This window comes from Macaca mulatta, chromosome 13, assembly GCF_049350105.2.
Source record: "Macaca mulatta isolate MMU2019108-1 chromosome 13, T2T-MMU8v2.0, whole genome shotgun sequence".
Taxonomy (NCBI): domain Eukaryota; kingdom Metazoa; phylum Chordata; class Mammalia; order Primates; family Cercopithecidae; genus Macaca; species Macaca mulatta.
Genome location: NC_133418.1, coordinates 56312735 through 56338804, shown reverse-complemented (window position 1 = coordinate 56338804; position 26070 = coordinate 56312735). Strand labels below are relative to the sequence as shown.

At 42.7% G+C, this 26070-nt stretch overlaps 1 protein-coding gene across 1 annotated transcript in view; it reads left to right on the top strand.

Annotated features, from left to right (window-relative positions):
* The window catches only part of PLEK (pleckstrin), a 33731-nt gene extending 26259 nt beyond the window's left edge, over positions 1 to 7472 (top strand). Inside the window, exons 7-9 of the mRNA XM_001094492.5 lie at positions 2831 to 2914; positions 3771 to 3840; positions 5394 to 7472. Coding sequence (XP_001094492.1) covers positions 2831 to 2914; positions 3771 to 3840; positions 5394 to 5530 — 291 coding nt within the window. The 3' untranslated portion in view covers positions 5531 to 7472. The remainder of the gene's footprint in view (positions 1 to 2830; positions 2915 to 3770; positions 3841 to 5393) is intronic.
* The last annotated feature ends 18598 nt before the right edge of the window (positions 7473 to 26070 follow it).

Genomic DNA, 26070 nt, shown 5'->3' with positions numbered 1-26070 from the left:
TAGCCAGGATTAACCTTATAGAAGCCTTGTTATAATGAAAAAGGACACCTGTGCTCCACACCTCACAGATGGGAAGTAGCTGTGGCCTACTGGAGGCCATCACCCCTGCCCCATTATTTCCACTTTTCTCATCCCAGGATAAATAATCTTACTTGGCAACAAGTTTGAGGACGAATGATCTTAGATTACATTCAATATAATCCCTTTTTATGTAATTGCTTCTGCTATAACAATGAATAAAGTATCTGCTTGTTTAATTCTCAACCACATTTAGATTCCTTGAGGGAGAGGAACAATGTGTTATATATGCTTCTCTTGTATCTGCTGCAGAGTTCAGCATCCTTCTTGATTTATCATAGGCAATGAAAACGTGGGGAGCTAGTTAAGTCAAATATAAGTAGATGACTTTGACAGTTCAGTGGCAACTCTTGGAAACCCGAGGCATACAAGCATTTCTTAATATTCTTTAGAAAATACTCATTAAGTGAAAGATGACCAGAAATGTACCACTAACATCCAACTCTTCAGTGTGTCACATTGTGATGTCAGTGAGGGCTTAAAGGGAATATGGTGGTTGGGCAACATTGGCTGATTTCACATCCTCTTGTTGCCTTCCTCTTCCATTAACTCATAATAAGTTGGTGATTGTCCAGCAATTGCGCAATACAGCATGATATGTGTGTCTGTCAGTGAAGAGGAAACGGTATGGGGTGGCAACTTTTGTGTCGTTATTCTGAAGGGCAACATTACTTAAGGCAAAGAGCAGCAATGTATACTTTTGGAAGTCGATGCTTTGCAAAAGCCATTTTGGACATGATATAGCAGGTAGGAATATTTTCTGTCCTTGCATATGACTCTGCAGGGGTTCCAGCTCCATCCTTCAGGAAGCAGAAAGTTCTTTGGAAATGAGTTCCTTCACCAAATGTTTCGCTAAAAAACTTAGGCCCATTTCTGAAAGCTTCCTTGAAGCTCCTCTGGATTTATAAAGGAGGCACTGTTTGCTAAAACCACACACGTTTTACTGCTTTCAGCACAAGTACAATGAAAAATGTTGGAAAATTTGTATACATGCTTGCCAATATGTGGTGGTTTAAAAATTACAAACAAGGTCGGGTGCGGCGGCTCACGCCTGTAATCCCAGCACTTTGGGAGGCCGTAGGCGGGTGGATCATGAGGTCAGGAGATCGAGATCATCCTGGCTAACACAGTGAAACCCCGTCTCTGCTAAAAATACAAAAAATTAGCCGGGCGTGGTGGTGGGCGCCTGTAGTCCCAGCTACTCAGGAGGCTGAGACAGGAGAATGGCGTGAACCTGGGAGGCGGAGCTTGCAGTGAGCCGAGATCACACCACTGCACTCCAGCCTGGGCGATGAGCAAGACTCCATTTCAAAAAAAAAAAAAAAAAATTACAAATAATATTCCTTATATTGGCAAGATAGAAACCATGTATCTTTTAATATAATATTATTTTTGGCTTCTGGAGTTAAGTTATTTGAATTTTCTGTGGGAAATCATAGAGTCAGGTTTACCGTGACAGTTTAAAATCTGCTATACACTAATGGAAATAACTTGGCAACTCATGGCAAGTACAAACAGATATGAAGCAGCTGCTGTATGCCAGGCACTGTGGCCCTGGGGAGCAAAGATAAGCAAGACACAAATTCCGCCCTTAAAACTCAGTCTAGACAATGTCAGTGTTTAATTCTATTGGGAAAGGACAAGTCGTCACCTTCTTTCTTCTTCTTTCTTCCTTCCTCTTTCCTTCCTCCTACCTTCCTCCCCCTTTTCTCCTCCTCCTCCTCCTCCTCCTCCTTCTTCTTTCTCCTCCTTCTCCTCTTCCTCCTCTTCTTATTCCTTCTTTGTCATGTCTGTTATAGGAACATGCATTTCCACTCCTACTGCAACTACCTAAGATTTAGTTCCTAATAATTTTACGGCTGGATTGTTGTGATCCTTCCCTAATGAATTCTTTCTTACTTATTATCTTTTTCCTGGCTTTCCTTTAATCTAGCCAGCTGGTCCATCCTGTGTTTTGTCACCATATTAATCTTCTTAAATATAATTGTCATTCTTTCACTTCCTACTCAAAAGCCATCAACAACAAACCCTGCATTTTATTTCCACTGAATCCCTGTCCACTTTTCCCACCTTGCCTCTGTTGCTCTTCACAAACCCTACATTCTAGCCAGACTGGTCTTATTCAGCAATACCTGAGTATGTCTTTTGCATTCCCACCTCTGCTCTTGTGTTGTCAATTGTCCTCCTACCCACCTTTTCTTGCCCATCTAAATCCTGCATCCCACATGGATAAGTGCAGATCTTTATGAGGCTTTCTTTGATATCCAAAACCCACAATCACACATTTCTTACTTAATGCCTTTGGGATCCATTATCTATACCAATTATTTGATTTGGGCATTTGCTACTTTATATTTCAACATAAGTCATAAACTCTTTAAAGATTTTTTAAATCTTAAAACTTTTTTAAATCTTAAAAAATCATAAACTCATCTTAAGCCTCTTTATTCCCCCTACATTACCTAACATAGTACATTGTACTCAATACTGCCTTATATCATACTAAAGCTGGAAGACAATAATTAGAAATAATTCAATCCACCTCTTTGATCTAATAACATCCAAATTATTAATTGGCTGTAGCACTATCTCCCTGACAAAGACCTAGGCTGGGGTATTGTTATCCTGGAGTTAGTATTTCATTTTCTCTTTCTTTTCTCAATTCAGCAAATAATTATCCTGTAGGTATTGTATGTGCAGAGTGATGCTGGGAATTCACCATCCTTTCTTTTGATGTTGATCCTGGATACAGGGGCATAGGAGGAAAAACTGGAAAGTGAGGAAGTTCATCCTGAGAGAAGACCCTGCCTACCTGCACTACTACGACCCTGCTGGGGTAAGATCCTGTGGTTCCTACATCCATTCAAGTAAATAAATCCACTTCATTTATAATCGGGGCTTCCTATTCCCCCTCTACTCTGTTGATATCCCCTTTTTCTCTTTACTGGCCCACTTTTTTTTTCTCCCATTCTCCTCTACCTTTTTCTATCTACTTTCAATGCAAAGATCTGAGATCTTGGGCCTCTGAGGTCAGTATAAGCTTAGGGATGGAACAAAATATCACTATATTGTAATTTATTTGGTCAACTCAACATATTGTTTCCCCAGTCTGATATTTTCAGGGGAATGAAATCAGTCCATGGTTTAATATGCATAAAGGTGATAATTCCTCATCCAGATCAACTTGGAAGAGGGTATGAAATCCAGCAATTTGGGTTGTTGATTGTTGAAGAGGGCTTTTTCCACCGTAAAATGAACCACTTTGAAAGCATGAAGACAACTCTGGGTAGGGTGCTCAGCCTCTGCTTGTAGCACTGGGCTATTTGACTTCCCCTTGATGGTTATATTGCTGCATCAGGTGCGTGGGACCAAAGAGCTCTGGAAACATGTAGCTCTTTTTTGGTGGGATACAGTGACCTGAGCGTCACCACCTCTCCTGTCACTTTTCTCTAGATTGAAGTCCAGATTGACTTGCATTTTCTCATCCAGCCTCCTAGGCCCACTGAAGCAGGGTGTGGAGGATCTGGGAGGACCCTAGATTTGGAAGCAGTTTTCTTTAATCTCCTTCTGCTCTTACTTATTTTGGGGACCCTGATGTATACCAGAGTGAGTCTGGCTTTTTCACCAAGAGGATGAGGTCTGTCTGTATGCTGTATTTTGGAAACATAGCAAACAACTCCTTTCTTCTTTAGGCAGAAGATCCCCTGGGAGCAATTCACTTGAGAGGCTGTGTGGTGACTTCAGTGGAGAGCAACTCGAATGGTAAGATGAATTTCTGTGTGAGAGAGGTGTGTCCGCTCAGACTCCCCTCCCACACCTGGACATCCTGGGCCAACATTAATCAATCAATTAATTAATCAGGATAAGCAGGAATGGGCCAGGCATGGTGGCTCACACCTTTAATCCTAGCACTTTGGGAGGCTGAGGAGGGCAGATCACTTGTAGTCAGGAGTTCGAGACCAGCCTGGCTAACCTGGTGAAACCCTGTCTCTACTAAAAATACAAAAATTAGCTGGGTGTCGTGGCACATGCCTGTGAATTGTTTGAACTTGGCAGGTTGCAGTGAGCTGAGATTGTGCTACTGCAATCCAGCCTGGGTGACAGAGCAGTACTCTGTCCCCCTCCCCCACTGCCAAAAAAAAAAAAAAAAAAAAGAAAAAAGAAAAGAAAAGAAAAAAAAAATAGCAGGAATGAATTTCCTGTCTGAAAACCTTGGAGAAACCAAGAGTTATTTTTTGTCTCCAAACTGCTGTCCAGGCTGTCCAGGCCTTGGGGAGTTGGATGGCTTTGTGGATGCCTCAAGCAAGTCCATAAGCAATGCTGGGAAAACTCCATCACTTCACAATGGCTTAGAAGAAGAGCAATGAAGGGGTTGTACTAGAGGACCCCAGACCACAAGGCTATGATTTGGTGCATGGAATAACCACGTGGGTGTAGTTTGACTTCTCAGGTGCTGAGGACAAATGGTATATCTGGGGAGATGTGGTTTTGACATCCCATACCCTGGTTTTGTCCTGACATTTTGGTTTGTAGTATGATAAAGGCTGACAGGAAAACATCATGATTGCAAATGCCTAGAGTTTAACTGTGCCTGAATTTGCCCACCTCCACTCCCACCACCTAGAATTATACTTTGGTTTTGGGGCAGAGAGCATGCTGGTTCTTTATTTGATTTGTGATGTTTTAAGCCTTGTCACAGTATTGACCAGGTTATTGCCTTTTAGTCTTCAGCAGAACTCTGACTTAGCCCTTGATGCAAAACAGTTCAGGTTATACTTGTGGTACTATTGGTAGGTCTGGCTTTGTGTATGTATGTAAACATATATATACACACACACACACATATTATAAATATAAATATATAAATGTATATTATAAATATAAATCTATATTAACAGAAAGACAGGTAGATAGATAGATATCAGGAGCAACCCTTGATTTATATTATGAGCAGAGGGAAGGTACCCATTAGGAACTATTAGAGGTTACTCATTAAACACTGTTGCTATACCAAGGTGAGAAATTTAGTTTGCCTGTAAACTATGAAAGAAAATGTTTCTCCTTAAGTGTTTTACCTGTTTCTTAAAAATACATATACACACACAATCATACTGTGTATCTACTGTATCAATACTATACATATAACTGTGCAATGAATTATTCTATAATCATACCTTGTTTGTATGTTTGAAAGCCACATAGTCAATTTCCTTAGAACACGAAGAAAACAGAGATTTCGTGGCTTGCAGAGAAGGGTGGACCAAGTGGTCTTTCTGATGCCCGTGTGTGCTACCATTCTCCTTCTCTTTCCCCAGGCAGGAAGAGTGAGGAAGAGAACCTTTTTGAGATCATCACAGCAGATGAAGTGCACTATTTCTTGCAAGCGGCCAGCCCCAAAGAGCGCACAGAGTGGATCAAAGCCATCCAGGTGGCCTCCCGAACTGGGAAGTAAAGACACTCCTGCATTCCTCCTCCCCTCCTGCGGGAAGCCCACGGACAAGCTTAGTCCAGGACCTGTCCACTTCCGTGACAAATCAACGGGAAAGAGCCCAGGGGTGGGAAGTTTTCATGTGCAGGGGGGCTGAATGTAACTCATCACGTGGCGCACAAGCTTCCCCTGCATCCTATTGCTCACTGCAGCCGCTCCGCCCCTCTCCATGACCCCCAAGCAGATAAAACAAGCTGTGCAGCCTCAGTAGGCTGCTTGCCCTCTCCAGGCCTCAGGGCCTCTTCTGGAAAATGAAGAAATTCAACTAGGAGATTCCTGAGGTTCCCCCAGCTTAAAAAAAAAAAAAAAAAAGTCTCCCCTGTGATTCTAACACTCACAGAAGTGAAAGCGTATCTAGTTGATCTGCTGGTGTCCTTCCTTGGCTAAGTCTTGGCCTTCGGTTATCTTGAAATGCACCAGAACCGGAGCCAAGGCTTCCCTCTGAAACTGTTGCTGATCTGTAGTACCAGGAAGAAACCTCTTTTGTTCTCTTCTACTTGCTCTTGGCCTCAAGATCGTGTAACAAAACGAAGGAGAGCTCTCTTCTTTCTTCCTCATCCTACTCAAAAACTTCCCGAGAGCAGTGGTGGCTTTGAGGGTTTTGGCTTCTATTACTTTTCACAGCCTGGAAAGTTGTGTCTTCTGGGAAAGAGACCCGGGGAGGCCAGGAGTAGCTGAGGGTCTTTTCTGTGCCCTGAAGCCGCCCAGAGGAGGCCTATTCCACCCTGGGTTGAGGCTGATCTGAGAGGGTCTCCCTTTGTTCCTTTCTGGAGCATTTCTCTAACGTTTATTACAATTAGGAGGGGGACCCCACATCTGTGAGATTCTGTTTCAGTTGAGGTTTACAGAAAAAAAAAAAGTGGTCAGATGGGTTCCCCCCATGGGTGAGAGCCCTGGGCAACTGCCTGATGAGTGTGTCTTCCGGCAGCTGCAGGAAGTGGAGGGGCTGAACTACCAGCCAGCTCGCTGGATGATGGGTTAATTCAACAACTGCACTGAAAGGACTCAGAGCCACGCAGAACCTCTGAGAGGGACTGTTAGCATTGCGCAGCATCTTCAGTTCTCCAGTTAATGATATTCTGTTTGTGCCTCAGCTTTAAGCACAAGTAGCAGCAGCTCCTGCTTGAGTTCTGAGGGCATCGTGGCCCTATGATTAACCAGAGTGATCTAACCTAGACTAAAATTGGGAACTTGTGTGCAATTTTTGACCTGACCACTAACTAGTGTGATTCTTCTCCAAGACTGAGAAAGGCAGCACCCATTGAAGCAGATACGTGTGTGAAAGTATATTTTTCTTTTTTTTTTTTTTTTTTGAGACGGAGTCTCTCTCTGTAGCCCAGGCTGGCGGGCAGTGGCCGGATCTCGGCTCACTGCAAGCTCTGCCTCCCGGGTTTACGCCATTCTCCTGCCTCAGCCTCCTGAGTAGCTGGGACTACAGGCTCCCGCCACCTCGCCCGGCTAGTTTCTTTTTTGTATTTTTTAGTAGAGACGGGGTTTCATGGTGTTAGCCAGGATGGTCTCGATCTCCTGACCTCGTGATCCGCCCGTCTCGGCCTCCCAAAGTGCTGGGATTACAGGCTTGAGCCACCGCACCTGGCCGAAAGTATATTTTTCAATTCCAGATTTTTAATTTTAAGGCCCCAGGAAAGAAAGGAGAGTAGAACCTTTTTCCTCATTTTATCAACTCTTCTCTTGCCCTCCCTCAATTCCCCTGTAACATTCCTGAGGCTGTTCCTACTCCTAGATGGTTTTATCAATAGCCTAGAGGTAAAGAACTGTCTTTTTCTCTGATTCTTTAATAAATTGTCTTTATAGAATGTGCACAAGTTTTTCTACACTCAGTGTTATTTATTAATGGGAAGTCAACTTAATGTTTTGAAATAAATATATGACTCTGTTTAATGCATTTTTGGTGTGATGACTCTGTTTTCCCTTCTATTGATAACTCTCCCCTCTGGCCGGGCATGGTGGCTCATGCCTGTAATCCCAACATTTGAGGGGCCAAGGCGGGTGGATCACTTGAGATCAGGAGTTCGAGATCAGCCTGGCCAACATGGTGAAACCCCATCTCTACTAAAAAAACCAAACAAACAAATGACTCTCCTTTCTTACAACTCAGTTTTATTTACTAAGGGTAACACTATCTTTTATTTTTCATCATCACAATAGCTTTATGATTCTTTTTTATTATTATACTTTAAGTTCTGGGGTACATGTGCACAACATGCAGGTTTGTTACATAGGTATACATGTGCCTTGTTGATTTGCTGCACCCATCAACTCATCATTTACATTAGGTATTTCTCCTAATGCTATCCCTCCCCCAGTTCTCCACCCCCAAACAGACCCCAGTGTGTGATGTTCCCCTCCCTATGTCCATGTGTTCTCATTGTTCAGTTCCCACTTATGAGTGAGAACATGTGGTGTTTGTTTTTCTCTTTTTGTATTAGTTTGCTGAGAATGATGGTTTGCAACTTCATCCATGTCCCTGCAAAGGACATGAACTCATCCTTTTTTATGACTACATGGTATTCCATGGTGTATATGTGCCACATTTTCTTTATCCAGTCTATCGTTGATGGGCATTTGGGTTGGTTCCAAGACTTTGCTCTTGTGAAGATTGCTGCAATAAACCTACGTGTGCATGTGTCTTTATAGTAGAATTATTTATAATCTTTGGCTATATACCCAGTAATAAGATTGCTGTGTCAAATGGCATTTCTAGTTCTAGATCCGTGAGGAGTCGCCACAGTCTTCCACAATGGTTGAACTAATTTACACTCCCACCAACAGTGTAAAAGTGTTCCTATTTCTCCACATCCTCTCCAGCCTCTGGTGTTTCCTGACTTTTTAATGATCAACCTTCTAACTGGGGTAAGATGGTATCACATTGTGGTTTTGATTTGCTTTTCTCTAATGACCAGTGATGATGAGGATTTTTTCGTAAGTTTGTTGACTGCATAAATGTCTTCTTTTGAGAAGTGTCTCTTCATATCCTTTGCCCATTTTGTGATGGGATTGTTGGTTTTTTTCTTGTACATTTAAGTTCTTTGTAGATTTTGGATATTAGCCCTTTGTCAGATCCATAGATTGCAAAAATTTTCTCCCAATCTGTAGGTTGCCTGTTCACTCTGATGTTAGTTTCTTTTGCTGTGCAGAAGCTCCTTAGTTTAATTAGATCCCATTTGTCTGTTTTGACTTTTGTTGCCATTGCTTTTGGTGTTTTAGTCATGAAGTCTTAGCCCATGCTTATGTCCTGAATGGTATTGCCTAGGTTTTCTTCTAGGGATTTTATGGTTTTATGTCTTGCATTTAAGCCTTTAATCCATCTTGAGTTAATTTTTGTATAAGGTGTAAGGAAGGGATCCAGTTTCAGCTTTCTGCGTATGGCTAGTCAGTTTTCCCAGCACCATTTATAAAATAGGGAATCCTTTTCCCATTGCTTGTTTTTGTCAGGTTTGTCAAAGAGCAGATGGTTGTAGATGTGTGGCATTATTTCTGAGGCCTTTGTTCTGTTCCATTGGTCTATATATCTGCTTTAGTAACAGTACCATGCTGTTTTGGTTACTGTAGCCTCGTAGTGTAGTTTGAAGTCAGGTAGCATGATGCCTCCAGCTTTGTTCTTTTTGCTTAGGATTGTCTTGGCTATGCAGGCCATTTTCTGGTTCCATATGAAATTTAAAGTAGTTATCCATCAAGCTGCTCTTGACTTTCTTCACATAATTAGAAAAACCTACTTTAAATTTCAATGAAACCAAAAAAGAGCCTGTATAGCCAAGACAATCCTAAGCAAAAAGAACAAAGCTGGAGGCATCAGGCTGCCTGACTTCAAGCTATACTACAAGGTTACAGTAACCAAAACAGCATGGTACTGGCACTAAAGCAGATATACAGACCAATGGAACAGAACACAGGCCTCAAAAATAACACCAGACATCTACAACCATCTGATCTTTGACAAACTTGATTAAAACAGTGAATGGGGGAAAGGATTCCCTATTTAATAAGTGGTGTTGGGAAAACTGACTAACCATATGCAGAAAGCTGAAACTGGATCCCTTCCTTACACCTTATACAAAAATTAACTCAAGATGGATTAAAGGCTTAAATGTAAGACATAAAACCATAAAAACCCTGGAAGAAAACCTAGGCAATATCATTCAGGACATAGGCATGGGCAAAGACTTCAAGACTAAAACATCAAAAGCAATGGCAACAAAAGCCAAAATAGATAAATGGGATCTAGTTAAACTAAAGAACTTCTACACAGCAAAAGAAACTATCATCAGAGTGAACAGGAAACCTACAGAATGGGAGAAAATTTCTGCAATCTATCCATCGTGACACAGGGCTAATATCCAGAATCTACAAAGAAACAAATTTGGAATAAAAAACCAACAACTTTATCAAAAGTGGGTGAAAGATATGAAGAGACACTTTTCAAAAGAAGACATTTATGTGGCCAACAAACCTATGAAAAAAGGCTCATCCTCACTGGTCATTAGAAAAATGCAAACCAAAACCACAATGTGATACCATCTCACCCCAGTTAGAATGTTGATCACTAAAAAGTCAGGAAACAACAGAGGCTGGAGAGGATGTGGAGAAAGAGGAATGCTTTTACACTGTTGGTGGGAGTGTAAATTAGTTCAACCTTTGTGGAAGACAGTGTGGCGATTCCTCAACGATCTAGAACTAGAAATGCCATTTGACACAGCAATCTTATTACTGTGTATATACCCAAAGGATTATAAATAATTAGACACATGCTAATGTATGTTTATAAAGACACATGCTAATGTATGTTTATGGCAGCACTGTTCACCATAGCAAAGACTTGGGACCAACCCAAATCCCCGTCAATGATAGACTGGATAAAGAAAATGTGGCACATATGCATCATGGAATACTATGCAACCTTTAAAAAAGGATGAGTTCATGTCCTTTGCAGGGACATAGATGAAGCTGGAAACCATCATTCTCAGCAAACACAGGAACAGAAAACCAAACACCACATGTTCTCTCTCATAAATGGGAGTTGAACAATGAGGACACATGGACACAGGGAGTGGAACATCACACACCAGAGCCTGTTGAGGAGTTGGGGGCTAGGGAGGGGACAGCATTAGAAGAAATACCTAATGTAGATGACGGGTTGTTGGGTGTAGCAAACCACCGTGGCACTTGTATCACTTGTATACCTATGTAACAAACCTGCACATTCTGCACATGTATCCCAGAACTTCAAGTATAAGAAAAAAACAGAAAATACATTACTGATTTAAGGAGAGATATTAAGCTTCTCTTGTAGATACACACAGAAATATACACACATACAGTGGCTAAAATTCTACCCACAGAGAATGGTTTCCAAAAGCAGAAAGAGGAACTTCCTTGGGTTAAAATAGCAACAGTGAGCCAGGCGAGGTGGTATACGCTTGTCAGCTTACTTGAGAGACTGAGATAGGAGGATCCCTTGAGACCAGAAGTTCAAGGCTATAGTACGCAATCATCATGCCTATGAATAGTCACTGCACTCCAGCCTGTGGACCATAGTGAGACCCCATCTCTAAAAAACAAGCAGACAAACAAAACCCCAGTCTCTTCATGTTTGTTTGTATCAAGCTAAGCAGAGCGTCATCATCATTTCTTTTGGATGTTGTGTGAAGCCTGATATAGACAGTCCTCATCAGCCTTAGGGTAAAAAGAAAATCACTAAAGTAATTACTTAATATTTTGGATTTCATTGTGTGTTCTGCTTTAAATAAGGAATTTTGGAACTGCGAGGTGTATTGGGAGATGTCACAGAGGAAAGGGTAGAAGAAAGAGAAAGAAAATTATGAGGAAGTTAATTTAGCTTCTTTAAAAAAATAAACTTAGTGTGAAATTATAGCCCTCGGTGGTTTTGGCTCAGTTTCAGGGTAAACGGAAGGTAAAATTTAGCTGTCACTGAGGGAGAAAAAAGAGGATGGGAGGAGAAGTTTTCTAACACCACATTTGCTATTTAATTTGAGCTGTAGTAAGTTTCAAGGGGAAAATGCACAGGGCCATTAACGGGAGGTCAAATGATAGAGTGAGAAAGGCAGTGGTCTTCGAGCCTGGAGCCTCAGTTTGAATCCCTGGTTTTACTGCATTTGTGACCTCTCTTGAGTATCAGTTTCTTTGTCTCTAAAATGAAAGTAATATTCCTCTCATAGGGTTGTTAGGACTAAATGAAAGAATACCTGTAAGTCACCTGAAACAGGTGGGCACTCCACAAGTTCTGGTTTCCTTTCCTCTGACCCCTCTGCTGCAGAAGGTACTCATGGCAATCTACACTCTGTAGCAGTGGCTTTCGACTTTTGGTCTGTGTCAGAATTGCCTGTGGAATTTTTTCATGGAACGTACGCCTGAGGCCCAAATTTAGGAATTCTGATTTCCTAAGCGTGCAGTAGGGTCTATATACTTTCACTACTGCTTTTTAAAAAAAAATCGGTAATTTTCACCAAAATTAAAGTTAAAAGCTACTGATAAATTGCTTGACTCTCCACTGCTTACAGTTCAGACACTGGTGCAATAGCCTGGCATCTAAGGCCTTCACAAACTGGCCCTGACTTCCCTTTCCAGAAGGATGTCCCCTTTGCCTTCCTTTCACTCCAGACATACCGGCCTCTTCATGGTCCTTGGAGGGTTGTCAGCTTTTGCAACCTTGTCTTGCCTATATAACCCCATGGCCTAGAACATTCTCTGCTCCAGCTCTGTTTCTCTCATTCTTCTTTATTCTTGAAGGCTTAGCCCTCCCTGTTATTCATTGCACTTTTCCCCACTTCCATGGTAGATCCTCTGCCACAGAATTTCTCTACTATCTATTTGCACCAGGCATTTACGAATAGTCACATACCATGTTGGATGTTTTAGGGTTTGTGTTTTTTGGGGTCAGAAAAGTATTCATGCTTCATAACTGTTTCAATCCTTTCTAATGCTTAATACGGTGCTTATGCATAGTGGGTGCCTATCAATAGCTGTTGGAATGAAGTAATCACCGTCATCATGAGGAGGCTCCTTACGCAGGCATACCGTGTTTTACTGCGTGTTGCTTTATTGCGCTCCTCAGAGATTGCAGTTTTTACAAATGTCAGGTTTCTGGCAACCCTGCATGGAGCAGGTCTATCGGCACCGTTTTTCCAACAGCGTGTGGTCACTTTGTGTCTCTGTGGCACATTTTGGTAATTCTTGCAATATTTCAAACTTTTTCACGCTTATTCTATCTGTTATGGTGATCTTTGAGGTTACTATGTGATCAGTGATCTTTGAGGTTACTATTGTTATTGTGTTGGGACACTATGAACCATGCCCATCTAAGTCTGCAAACTTAATAAACGTCTGCTGACTGTTCCACTGACTGGCTGTTCCCCATCTCTCTCCCTTTCCTCAGGCCTCACTATTCTTTGAAACACAACAATATTGAAATTAGGCCAATTAATAACTCCACAATGGCCTCTAAGTGTTCAAGTCACAGAAAGAGTCCCACATCTGTCACTTAAAATCAGAAGCTAGAGGTGATTACTCTCAGTGAGGAAGGCGTGCTGGCAGCCGAGACAGGCTGAAAGCCAGGACTCGTGTGTCAGACAGTTAGCCAAGTTGGGAGTTCAGAGGAGGAGCTCCTGGAGGAAATTAAAAGTAAGTGTAACTGTGGTGAATGCATTAATGATAAGGAAGTGAAGCAGCCTTATTGGTGCCATGGAGAAAGTTTCAGTGGCCTGAATAGAAAATCAGGCCTGGCGTGGTGGCTCACGCCTGTAATCCCAGCATTTTGGGAGGCCAAGGTGGGCTGATCGCCTGAGCTCAGGAGTTTGAGACCTGTCTGGGCAACATGGTGAAACTCCGTCTCTACCAAAAATACAAAAAATTAGCCGGCATGGTGGCATGAGCCTGTGGTCCTGGCTGCTTGGAAGGCTGAGGTGGGAGGATCTCTTTGGCCCGGAGGTCGAAGCTTCAGTGAGGTGAGATTGTGCCACTGCACTCCAGCCTGGGTGACAGAGGGAGACCCTGTCTCAAAACAGAAAATCAAACCAGTCACGACATTCCCTTCAGCTAAAGCCTAATCCAGAGCAAGGCCCTCAACATTGAAGCAAGACTCTCCACCAGCAAAAAGATTATGACTCGCTGAAGGCTCAGATGATTGTTAGTATTTTTTTTTTAGCAATAACGTAATTTTAAATGAAGGTTTGTACATTGTTTTCCTAGACATAATGCTATTGCGTACTTCATAGACTACAGTGTAGTGTAAACATAACTTTTATATACACTGGGAAGCCAGAAAAATTGTGTGACTCCCTTTATTGTGATATTTCAGTAGTTGGAACTGAACCTGTAATATCTCCAAGGTATCCCGTGTATTGATGTGAGCTTAGGAAGATCACTGCAGCTGTGATAGAAAACCTGTCCTGTCTGCTACCGCCGTCCTGCATACTTTATGTTAACTCAGTTAACCTTCATAACAACCTCAGGTTTTACCATATTATTCCCATTTTACAGATGAGGATATTGTGGCACAGAGAGGTGAAGTGAGTTGTTCAAGGTCACACAACTAGGAATTGACAGAGTCAGTGTTCTTGCTCATTTTGGCTGATCCCAGAGTTCATGCTTTTAATTCTCATTTTAAAATTCCCCTTCATTATATCAGCTAGAGTTTAGGTAGCACTTACTGTGACTGCCAGGGTCTTTGCTGTATACCATACAAATTTCTCACTTAATTTGCACAGCAATCACCTGAGGCAGCTTCATTCACATTTTACACATGAAGAAAATGAGGTTAATCAGCTTGCTCAAAAGCCCTAGGCCGGTAGTGGAAAGAGATTCAAATCCAGGTCCACCTGGCTTCTGAATCCATGCACTGAAGCACTTGGCTCCGTCATGGGTCTATTTAGTTCATGCCACCCTTTGGCTAGCTATCTTGTTGCCATGGGAACCCCTGGATTATTGTACCCACCACTCATGTCCTATCAGCTGCGGCAACATTTCCCCTTAGGCCACAGCCAGCCATGACATTGTGTTCTAGGCTTTTCTTTGTTTAAAGGAAAACCTCTATGGTCAGATACAGCTAAGCAAGTAGCTCTGTCCTACTGATACTGGTTTTGAGGCTTCTGGGGATTTTATTCTCTAACATCATGCCACAAAACATTTTCCTGATAGCATGCACGTGTCTATTTATATATACATACTTGTGCATGTGTGTATGTACTTGCAACTTTTTAAGCCTAAGTCTACTGATGATAAGCACTAGGTTTATGCCCTGTGAAGAACAGCTTGATAGTTTCTTGAAAAGTTAAACGCACACCATTCACTTACTCATAGATATACACCCAAGAGAAAAAACTGCTGTGTGAGCAAAAGCCGTGTTTTGTCAATAGCATGAAAACAAAGAACGTAATAAAAAGGAGAGGTGCTTTACCAAATATATGTGATGGCAAATAAATACATGAAAAGATGCTCATTGTCATCAGTCTTTAGGGAAATGCAAATTAAACCTATAATGAGATACTACTGCATGCTGATTAGAATGTCCAAAGTTATAAGGACTGACAACTCCAAGTGTTGACAAGAGTGTGGAGGAATTGAAGCTCTCATACACTGCTGGTGGGAAAGTAAAATGGTACAACCACTTTGGAGAACAGCTTGATAGTTTCTTAAAAAGCTAAACACACAGCACGTACTCTACTCCTAGATATATATCCAAGAGAAACGAATGCCTATGTCCATACAAGACTTGTACATTAATGTTCATTGCAGCCTTCTTTGTAATTATCAAAACAGGAAACAACCTGCATGTCAAACAACAGGTTAACAGAGAAACAAATTCTGTATATTCATACAATGGTATACTTCTCAGCGACGAAAATAAATGAACTATTGCTATGTGCAACATGAATGAATCTCAAAATGAGTATGGTAAGTGAAAAAGGTCAGATAAAAACGAGTACATTCTGTGTATCTTTGATGAAAATTTCTAGAAAATGCAAATAACAGAAAATAGACCAGTGGTTGCCTGGGTGTTACAGGATTCCTTTAGTGCTGCTTTGCCAGCCAGAAATCTCTGTGGCTGCTTTTGCCTCTGCCCAGGCCTTGCTTGGGGTCCGCTGGGCTCACTCTGTCTGCTCAGCCCGGCAAGCTGGGCTCAGCTCATGCTCAGGCTGGGATCCTGCACCCACTGTGGCTCCACTCTCAGCCCATGGTTGAATAGGGTGTGCCACAAGCGGCTTCCACCTTGGACACCAGAATCTAGACAAGGGGAACGTGGTGGTGCCCAAAAACTCAGAGATGGCAGCATTCACGGAGCCCCAAAGGGTGTTACAGCTCTTGCTCGGGGAGTCCCGAGGTCTGAGCCCCTAAGAGATGTTGCAGCTCTTCACTCCCCTAGCTTGGCAAGTGGGAGCATGTCACAGCTCTCTTTCTCCTATAGTCTGGTGAGCAGGTGTGTGTGTTACAAACCCTTTTATTCCCACTGCCTGCATCTCAGTGGGCAGAAGGATGGGTTACAGCTCATTCATTTCTGTCACCTGCAGCTAGGTGAACAGGAGGATTAGCGCCCATTTGCTTCCACTGCCTGCAGCTTGATGAATGGGAGGGTGCAGCACCAGCAGCTGTTTTCACCTTTTTCATTCCATTCATCAGGTTCTGGGTTCTTATCCCACAACCAAGAGGAATGAGGTACATGGACACTGGAGAGTAAGTAAGGCAGAGAAGAATTTTATTGAGTGACAGAAGGAAAGCTCTCAGTTGTGAGGGGATCCTGAGTTGGTAGCTGTCTGTGTGGATAGGTCTGGGGTTTTCATGGCCTTAGAATGGGAGAATGCATGCTGATTGGTCCATGGGTGGTCTTTGGAAAAAGCACCATTCGATTGGTTAAAAAGCATCATCCAGAAGGAACCAATCAAGAAAGACAGGGTAAGATGGGGATAGGAGGTCTCACTCTGGTCATGGACCCTATCTGGAACAGGCGGCTCAGTTTATCAGACTTCAGGCCATCTTTGGCTTGATGGTTGGGTTTCACTGGGGACCTGTCCCTGTTTGCCTAGGAATTTGTCTGTCTCCTGTTGCTATCATGAGGATGAGGGGAGGGCAGTGAGGAATAATTGGTGGAAGGAATTAAAAAGGGAAAATAAAATTTTTGAGAGGAATGGATTTGCCCATACAGCTTGATTGCAGTAATGATTTTTACAGGTAGACACATATATCAAAACTTGACAAACTGTATACTTTAAATAGATGTCGTTTACTGTATGTCAGTTATATCCCAATGAAGCCATGCTTTGCACATACAAGGCTGTGAATCTGGGGACTGGCAGACACAGCGCCCTGTAGTGTGAGTAGCTGCCCAGGACTTTCTTTGCTGAGTTGCCCTGCTCTCAGCACTTTTCAGGGGCTGGCCCAGAAGTCAGCAGGATTTAAAGCACCATCCCTCATGTCTGGTGAGGGGAGCAGCATCCAATGGCAGCAAGATTGTCTGTCAGCAGAGGGAATCTCAGGCAGCTTCACTCCAGTTCTTATGATGGCAGGAGCCTGGCCTTGCAGCTTTAGAAAGATTGTCAAGCTAAAGACTTAATATTAGGAGGGCGACTGATTAATACTCAAAGAGTGAGAACTCTTAGTTAGCCTGAACTTTGCATCCCCAAAGCATTGTGGTATATCCAAATTTCGCTTGTGCAGGGATGGAGGAGGAAATGGGGGAATGTGGAAGGGAGTGAGGCGTGTCTGAGCAGAGTCAAGACATCACCAGGAAGTTGTTTTCCTAAACACCCCCAACCCCAAATCTCTCACATTGACCTGCTTTGCTGTAACTTGCCTCTTTTCTTTTAAAAATGAAATGTAGCTGAAAATTCCTGTTATTTTGGAGCTCTGATCAGTGGAGTTTTGCTTAGTTAAAAGTTTCTTGTAACTGGAGAAGTTCCCTCTGAATGACAGCTCAGAGGAAATAGAGTTTCTGAAGTGTGCAAACCCGTAAAGCCAAACAGCTTCCCAAACAAGACCAGAGTGACACAGAGGTGGCGAACCTAGCAGTGGAGAGCTCACACTGAGACAGAAGCACTGTTTGCTTTGTGTTCAGACAGGGAGCCTGTAGAAGACACTAACAGAGGATCATCTGCTGGAGTTGAATGATTTTAAATGATTCTGAATTTTTCTACCACTTCTACAGAAGGGTTTAATATCTCATAATCTGTAGACAGGCTAAATACCAGACCTGCTTCATCGGTTCCTAACTAACCTCTCTGAGCCTTGTATATGCATCTGTGATATGAGGATATTGATACTTAGCTTGCACTGTTGATGTGAGGATTAAATAAGATAATGTAAATAAAGCAACACTAACGTGGATGTTCAATATATGGTAGTTTAACAAGATGTTAACATGAGATTCTTTTTGTCTCTATTCAGTTGAAGCTCTCAAAAGAACCAGAACCAATAGTAGGTGGCAAGTACTCCCACATCAAAGCAATGAGGGACTTGCAAAGGGATGGCCAAAAGCCAGTTCTGCAACTCTTAGCTCTTCTCCCATCTGGAAGATCTAAAAAGACTGAAGAACCTCAAGAGGCTAGGTGAAAATTAGAGAAATAGTTTCTTTGGGGCAAACAGTTGCAGCGCAATGGAATTTTTCTTTCCCCTCCATGGGGTGGTGGGAGGGTGCTACCCTTTACCCCAAGCAGACTGTGAGGTGCTTCAAGAAGCCTCTGACTTTGACCTGTGTCAACCAGAATCTGTGTAGCCCAGAGGCTGGTGGCAGATCATGCCTGGAAACAGCCTAAAGGCCAGAGGCTGTGGCTGACTGGTGCCCTGGTGGTGGAGGAAATGGTTTCACTGGAATCAGCCTGTGCTCCTGTATTGCCAGGGTAAAGGATGCCTGAGTGAGTGCTTCCCATTGCAGACAAGCAGAATAAGGCCCTATGGGGCTGGCGAAAATCCTGCCAAAGAGGACTGCCTGAACAGCAGGGGTATGATCTCAACAAAGGGGGTGACCACCCGATTCTCAGAGGCTGAAAGAGAAAATGTAGGCAGCCAGCAACAGGAACACAGGTGGCTTGCCTCACGGGAAGTGCATCTGAATGCTGCTGGGGTGAGGGTGGGGGTGAGGGGTAGAATAAATGTTTCTAAGCCCTCCTCCAAAAGGCAGCTTTGAATACCTACAAGCTGACAGGAGACCAATACTAGGTTAGGTTGGCACCAAGAAAGTACGACCTTTCCTGCCCCTGGCTCCCATTTGCCCCCAGCCTGCCTCATTTCTGGAAGAGCTGAAGAAAGCAGGGACAGGCACAGGACAGGGAAATAGAGAGGACCTTGCCACATTGGCCACCCTGCCCACTACAGGCTTCTCCAGCCTCGCAGTCCCGACTTGAAAAAGGCAGATTTCTTAACCTTATATGCGATTCAGGGTATTGGATGGAATGTTATATTTTAATTACTGAGTCAAGATGGTTTTGGGACTCAAAGTAGCTGAAAGTCTTTTTATTCTCTAAGAGAGATGGGGAATATGATAGAACCTGCCTGAGAGTCCATGCTGGGGTGGGGAAAGAACTGATTTGAGTGGGTTATGGGAGGAAAAAAATTAAAGGCTTATTCTGATGGCCTCCTAGGAACCTGGCTTATTCAACATAATTGTTATAGTAGCTATTGTTATAGGGAGATCTTATTCACAAAGACGAATGTGGCAGTCTTGAAGGTTTGCTCACCGCATATTCCCAGCTCTCTGTCTTCCAGGGACATGATAGGGCTGTACTTCCCAGCCCTTGGGTTTGGGAAGTACAATCAGTTCGCTGTTGAGCATTTCATTGTGGTGTAAGATCCTCTGGAGCTCTCTTTTCTCTATCAATGTACAGACCCACCCTACAGCCACTGTGTAGCCACATGTAGCCACTGAGCACTTGAAACTGGCTAGTCCACATTGAGATGTGCTATAAGTGACGAGGACATACCAGATTTCAAAGACTTAGTACAAAAATGCATGTAAAATATCTCATCAATAATTTTTATATTTTACAACTTGTTGAAAAGATGTTATTTTGAATATAGTGGGTAAATTAAAAATATTACTGAAATTAATTTTGCGTGCTTCTTTTTACAGTTTAAAATATGGCTATTACAAAAGTTAGAATCACACAGGTGACTCACATTCGTGCCTTGTGTTATGTTTTAATTGGACAATGTGGTTCCTGACAGTTATTCCTTTTTCAGTCTGCATGGTTCCTAAAGTGAGGCTGTCAAAAACATGGGTAGATACCACAGACAACCGACAATGGGTGCATAATGGAGCAATGATAAGTGTTTGCTGTTTTAAAGCACTGGGGCTTGAGGTTGCTTGTTATTGCATCATGTATACCCTGGCTATCTCAGTTGATTTAGCGGGGAGGAGAAATGCAGCAGAAGTGAACTCACTCACCATCCTATCCTCTGAAATCTCCACAAATGTTTACTTTTCTTATTTAGATCCCTCATCTCCATGCCCAACAACTGGAAATGTCAGAATCATTTTAGACTTTTCTTCATCCTCTGTATTGGACTCTGGTTGAGTAGTAATTCAGGAGAATGGCAAATCTAATATCACTGTGTGCGTTTTCCTTTATCATCAATGTCTGGACACACAAGGGAGATAACTTTCTGCTTGTCTTGGTTTTGGGTACCAGTGAGGCCATCGTAAGGCCAGAAGACTCACTGCCTTAGTTTGGCCATGTGTTTCCTGTTACAGTGAGTGGTGCTGTTGGATAAAGCAGACACACTCTTTCTGTTGTGCCTCTTTTCCCATTTCCTGCAAAGTTGTAAGGTGCTAGGATTGCCACAGCAGATGTAACTTCATTTGAGGAATTTGAGCTTGTTCATATTTTCTTGAGAACATTCATAGGGAATTTTCCTTTGATTCTTAAGCAAACTGTGTTTCAATAGGGAAACAATGCACATTTGAAGACATTAGGGATGGCAGCATCTAGCCTTTATCTTGCTGCTTAAGGAATTCAGTATAAACAGTCACTTTTGCAATCTTCTGACTCTGAAAAATCCTTGGTGGATGGTTATGGATAGTATTGGCTGGGTTGGAGTTCTCGGTTGCATTTAAGGCCTGGTGATAGACAATCAGTAGAGTTTCCTACTGTTATTAACCAGTTGTGTGCTCTTGGGCAAGTCTCTGGCTCTTTGGGCCTCTCCATGGCATATTAACATTAGAGTTTTCTAAGCTCATTCTGACAACATTGTGGAGACTGTTTGGAGCTAGGCATCCCTGGGAGAATAACGGCAGTCATACCTGTTGTCATAATCCAGGTGAGAGGTGACTAGGTTTGAATCAGAGCAGGGAAGGTAGGGCAGGTGGGAGTTAAGTTTGATTGACAGCTCCACAAATATTTAGAGGTTCCACCCTACGTCAGAACTGTGCTAAGATGGGAGGTAACCGAGCCTTGCTGTCTGCCCTCAAGAACCCCTCCTTCTTGGGGAGAGAAGAGCTCCTAAGTTAATGATTTCAGCATCCCCTGGTTGCTAAGTGCTATAATGGGCAGATGAGTGAGGACAAATGCACTGTTCAGAGAGGGCTTCCTAGAAATGATGGTAACAGAGCACAGCTTTAAAGGGTGAATAGGATGAAAAAGGTAAGAGAGATTAAAAAACCACCTAAGAGGAAGAACCAGCAATAGAGGAAAGATTCTAAGATGATTGCCAGTTTAGGACTTAGTGACCAGGATGATGGTCATTTCACTGATGAGTATAACAAATTCAAAAGAACAACTTTGTTAGGGGAAAGCATGATGCGTTTAGATAGGGAAATACTGAATTGAAAGTTCCATTTAGGAATCCAGGAGAGAATGCCCAGTAGCAGTTAGAGATCTACAGGACTGGAGCAAAGGAGAAAGGTCATGATGGAGTTTTACACTAAGGAGTCATTTCTGTGGGTATGAAGTGGTAAGAATGGGGGAAAATGCCCGGGGAAAACAAGAGCCCCTGCATTCATTCCCTCATGCGTTCAGTATACATTGAGAGTCCACTGTGTGGTGACTGAAGAAATGTGAGAGCAACCCGTAGAGTGCATTCCTTAAAGACAAGCAGGAGTGTAGACTCTTTTTTCAAGAAACCTGATTGTGTGGGGAAAGAAACAAATAAAGTGATAGTTAGGTGGAAAAGGAAACCAAGGGAGTACTTAAGGATAAAAGAAGCATGCTGGAATTGAAAATTTAGTTGAATTTTTAATCTACACTTGAAAGAAACTTTTCTGTCAATGAAAGAAAAAACATTTTCAGTTGATCATACACATAACTGTTAATATTGTTAAAATTTGCAGTGATTTCATCGTATTTATGTATTTATGTATTTATTTTTTAAGACGAAGTCTTGCTTTGTCACCAGGCTGGAGTGCAGTGGTGTGATCTCAGCTCACTGCAAACTCCGCCTCCCAGGTTCAAGTGATTCTCCTGCCTCAGCCTCCCGAGCAGCTGGGACTACAGGCACCTGCCAACATGCCCAGCTAATTTTTGTATTTTTAGTAGGGACGGGGTTTTACCGTGTTGGCCAGGATGGTCTTGATCTCTTGACCACATGATCCACCCGCCTTGGCCTCCCAAAGTACTGGGATTACAGGCATGAGCCACTGTGCCCAGCCCATCATACTTATTAATGTAATTATTCACTTCTATCTATTATCTGATTCTTCTTTTCTGCAAATAATGGATGTAGAAGATTTATGTGTCAAAAGAAATTGATAGAACAAATGTTAATTGAACATCTCCTGAGCTGGATGTGTTACACAGGTGTGGAAAAGTGAAGACCCAATCCTGCCCTCTGGGGCTTAGCAGCTGTTTATAAAGATTAATGCCACGGAACCACATAGATGATCACTGTAATGAAATTATACCTTCACTTCTAGAAAATACCCTAAGAAGTAAGCAAATGGAAATGTTCAGGAAAGTCCAGAAAACTGACTTTAGGTGCTATTTGTGTTGAATGAATAACTAAAGAACTTGAGCTTTGCCTTTTTTCCTTGTAGGAAATGGGGAACCATTTATTAAAGGGGGCCTGGATATAGCCAGCTTGGAGGAAAGTGTATTAGTTCGTTCTCGTGCTGCTATAAAGAACTTCCCAAGACTGGGTAATTTATAAAGAAAAGAGGTTTAAAAGTTCTGCAGGGGTAGATAGGCCTAAGGAAACTTACAATCATGGCAGAAGGGGAGGCAAATACATCCTTCTTCACCTGGTAGCAGGAAGGAGAAGAGTGAGAGCCATGCAAAGGGGGAAGCCCCTCATAAAACCATTAGATCTCACGAGAACTTACTATCATGAGAGTAGCATGGGGAAAACTGCCCCCTTGATTCTATTACCTCTCACCAGGTCCCTCCTATGACATGTGAGGATTATGGGAACTACAGTTCAAGATGAGACTACAGCCAAACCATATCAGAAGGTGACTCAAGAGATGGGGAAATTAATTAGTGGACTACCGTAGTATATCTCTATGGGAGGTGAGAAGAATGTCGGTACTAGAAAGAAGGATGAACAGAACCATTTCAAAGGAAGAATCTACAGATTGCAATGAGTAAGATGGTGAGAGTTAAGAGGTGTTCTCCATTCTTTGGGAAGAGCAGTTCCTTAACAGAAAAAGGAAAGTCATAGCGTGAGGATGGGTTTGGAACATGAGTTTGAAGGTAAGGGGAGAGAGTGAGGATGCAGAGATTAACTTAGACTCATGAGCAAAGAAGTAACAGCTGAAGTTCTAGGAGATGTGTTCACCAGAAACGAATATGTAGAATTGAGAAACTGATACAGCTCTGTGTCAGGACACCTGAGAAGACTCAGGAGTGGAGATCAGTAGTAGAAAGATGAGCCAGCAAAAGGGTTGGTAAAGATTTGTTCTGCAGAAGAAGTGACTCAGAAGCCTAAGGAGAGGAGAGATTCTTCAAAAAAAGGGAAGTGGTCACAATGTCAAATGCACAAAGGTTAAGGTGGCCAAGATCTTAAAAAAGACAGTTTGGTTTGGTCATTAAAGCACTGTGGTGAGCTTCAGGGCAGAAGTTTCCAAAGAATGGTGAAGGGAGAAGTTACACTACAGAGAAAATGGGGAACAATGGTGAAAAAAGGAAAGCAATGGTCAGAGATTATTCATTTCAGAAGTTTGCTACAGTGAATTACATAGTAGAGAACTGGCCTGTAGCTTCCAGGAGTAAGAGGTTAACTCATTCATTTACTTGTTCAAGAGGCCTGTATGTATTAGACCCCACTAGGTGCTTGTTCACTGCTAGGTGAGTAAGGCAGGCAGGATCCCCACTATTATGGAGCTTGCATTCTAGTGTGAGAGAGATAGTCTGTAAATGATGAAGACAATTGCAGATATTAAAAGTGCTCTGATGAAAATGAAACATGGCACACAATAAGCACATTCCAATCTATACAAAGAGAAAGTGCATAGATTGAGCACAGTACGTCTGGTGCTTGATAAACTATGGGGAAAGTGGTAGAAGACATCAGAGAGGCAGAGAAGGAGTTTGTGTTTTACTCTACATGCAAGGGGATGCTATCAATAGATTTTAAGTAGAGAAGTAACGTGATTAGATTTATAACTTCTAAACTCTCTTAGGCTGCTTTGTGAAGAATGGACTGTATAGGGCAAGGCTTGAAGTTGGAAACATGATGGGAAGATGCTGAATAATTCATTCAAGGAATAAAAGTGGTTTAGATCCAGTTGGTACACCACAAATGGCGACAAGGGGTCAGCTTTGGACTATATTATGGTGGTAGAAACATTAATAGGATGTGCAAAATGATGTTGGAGGGAGAGGGTCTAAGAAGAAAGCCAAACGAAGGATGACTCATAGGTTTTTGGTCTGAGTGAAAGCTAGGACCATTTCCTGAGTTGGGAAGATGGGGTGAGGTGCAAGGCTATGGCCTGGCAGGGTGAGAAGAATCAGGGGTTTCATTTTGCTTGTATATGATGCACCTGGGTCATCTAAGTAGTGGTGGGGCTCAGAGAAGTGGTAAGAACCAAGTGAAAGGTGTTTCTCTTAGTGGAGAACTGAACATTTGTAGGTTGCAGATAGAGGATAGGAATATGCTAGAGATGGGAAGAGAAGAGGAAAATGAGGAAGGAGCATTTGGGAGGAGGTGGAGGAGGCAGAGGTGAAGAAGTATTGAACCAATGGCCCAGAGAGTGGATTGACTATGGAAAGCAGGGAGGATACACTCATGTGAACAAGGAAGTAGAGATGGATGTAGAAATAGAGTTCCACAGAGGTTGAGAGGAAGAAAGAGGACACCGCTGTGTCAAATGGCCCCAGACATGGCTCTAAATTAAAATAAAAAATGAGGTCATCTGTTGAGTGAGATTTGGGTGAGAAGAATTGTTGGTAGCTTGAGAAGAGAGGAGGTTTAGAACAGACCTGTGGGGCCCCTCAGCTGAGAATTGAGAGCATTTATCTCTACGCAGTGCAGAGGTAGAAAAGCCCTTGACCTTCGGAAGTCCTTAGTGATCTGAAGACAAGGATGAGGAAGTCAGTGGGAATGGTCTCGGTGCCAGGGGCCAGTGTGGAGTCTTTAGCAGCAGGTTAAGAGTGTGTCGGTAGATTAGGTTAAGGATATGTGTGGGATACCCTCCAGGGAGTCTGGAGGAGCCAGGGGGCTTTAGCATACTGAGTGGGGGTGAGGGGTTGGGCTTGTGGCATAGACAAAATGCTGGGTATCTTTGCCACAACATAGGAGTGTGAAAGTGCTGCTAAAAGCATCACCCACAGACCACCAGCAGCAGCATCCCCTGGGAGTCTATTAGTAACACAGGAGCTGAATCAAAGAGGGCATGTTAGCCAGATTCCTGGATGATGTCATATGCATAGAGTTTAGGATATGCTGCTCTAAGGAATGAGGCTTTAAAAGGTTAAATCCTTTTTATTTTATCTGTTTTGAGACAGTGTCTCACTTTGTCACCCAAGCTGGAGTGCAGTGGTGTGATCTTGGCTCACGGCAGCCTCCATCTCCCAGGGTCAACCAATCGTCCCACCTCAGCTTCCTGAGTAGCTGGGCCTACAAGTGCGCGCCATTACGCCCAGCTAATTTTTGTGTGTTTTGCAGAGACGGGGGTTTTGCCATGTTGGCCAGACTGGTCTCAAACTCCTGAGTTCAAGCTATCCTCCTGCCTCAGCCTCCCAAAGTGCTGGGATTATAGGCATGAGCCACTGCACCCGGTCTTAAATACTTTTTGAAATAAAAAACTGACCAGAAGACCTTTCTTGTAGATTAATTTGATGTATTTTACTTTTTAATATATCTTCATCTTTTTCTGATTTTAAAAAACATTGCACACTTGTTTTAGAAGTAGAAACTAAGGACACGCATGAAAAAGAGACTAACGTTCAGCCACATTCTTAGGGTTTGTTATGATACTAGAAGGAGCAGAATAATGGCTGTGGGTGTCTCCCAGAAGTTTCGTCTCTTCCAGGGAGTGGTCACTGAGAGGCAGTTTAGCAGCAGAGCAGCTCCTTCCTGGTTAGGTGACCTTCAGCCAGTTACTTAAC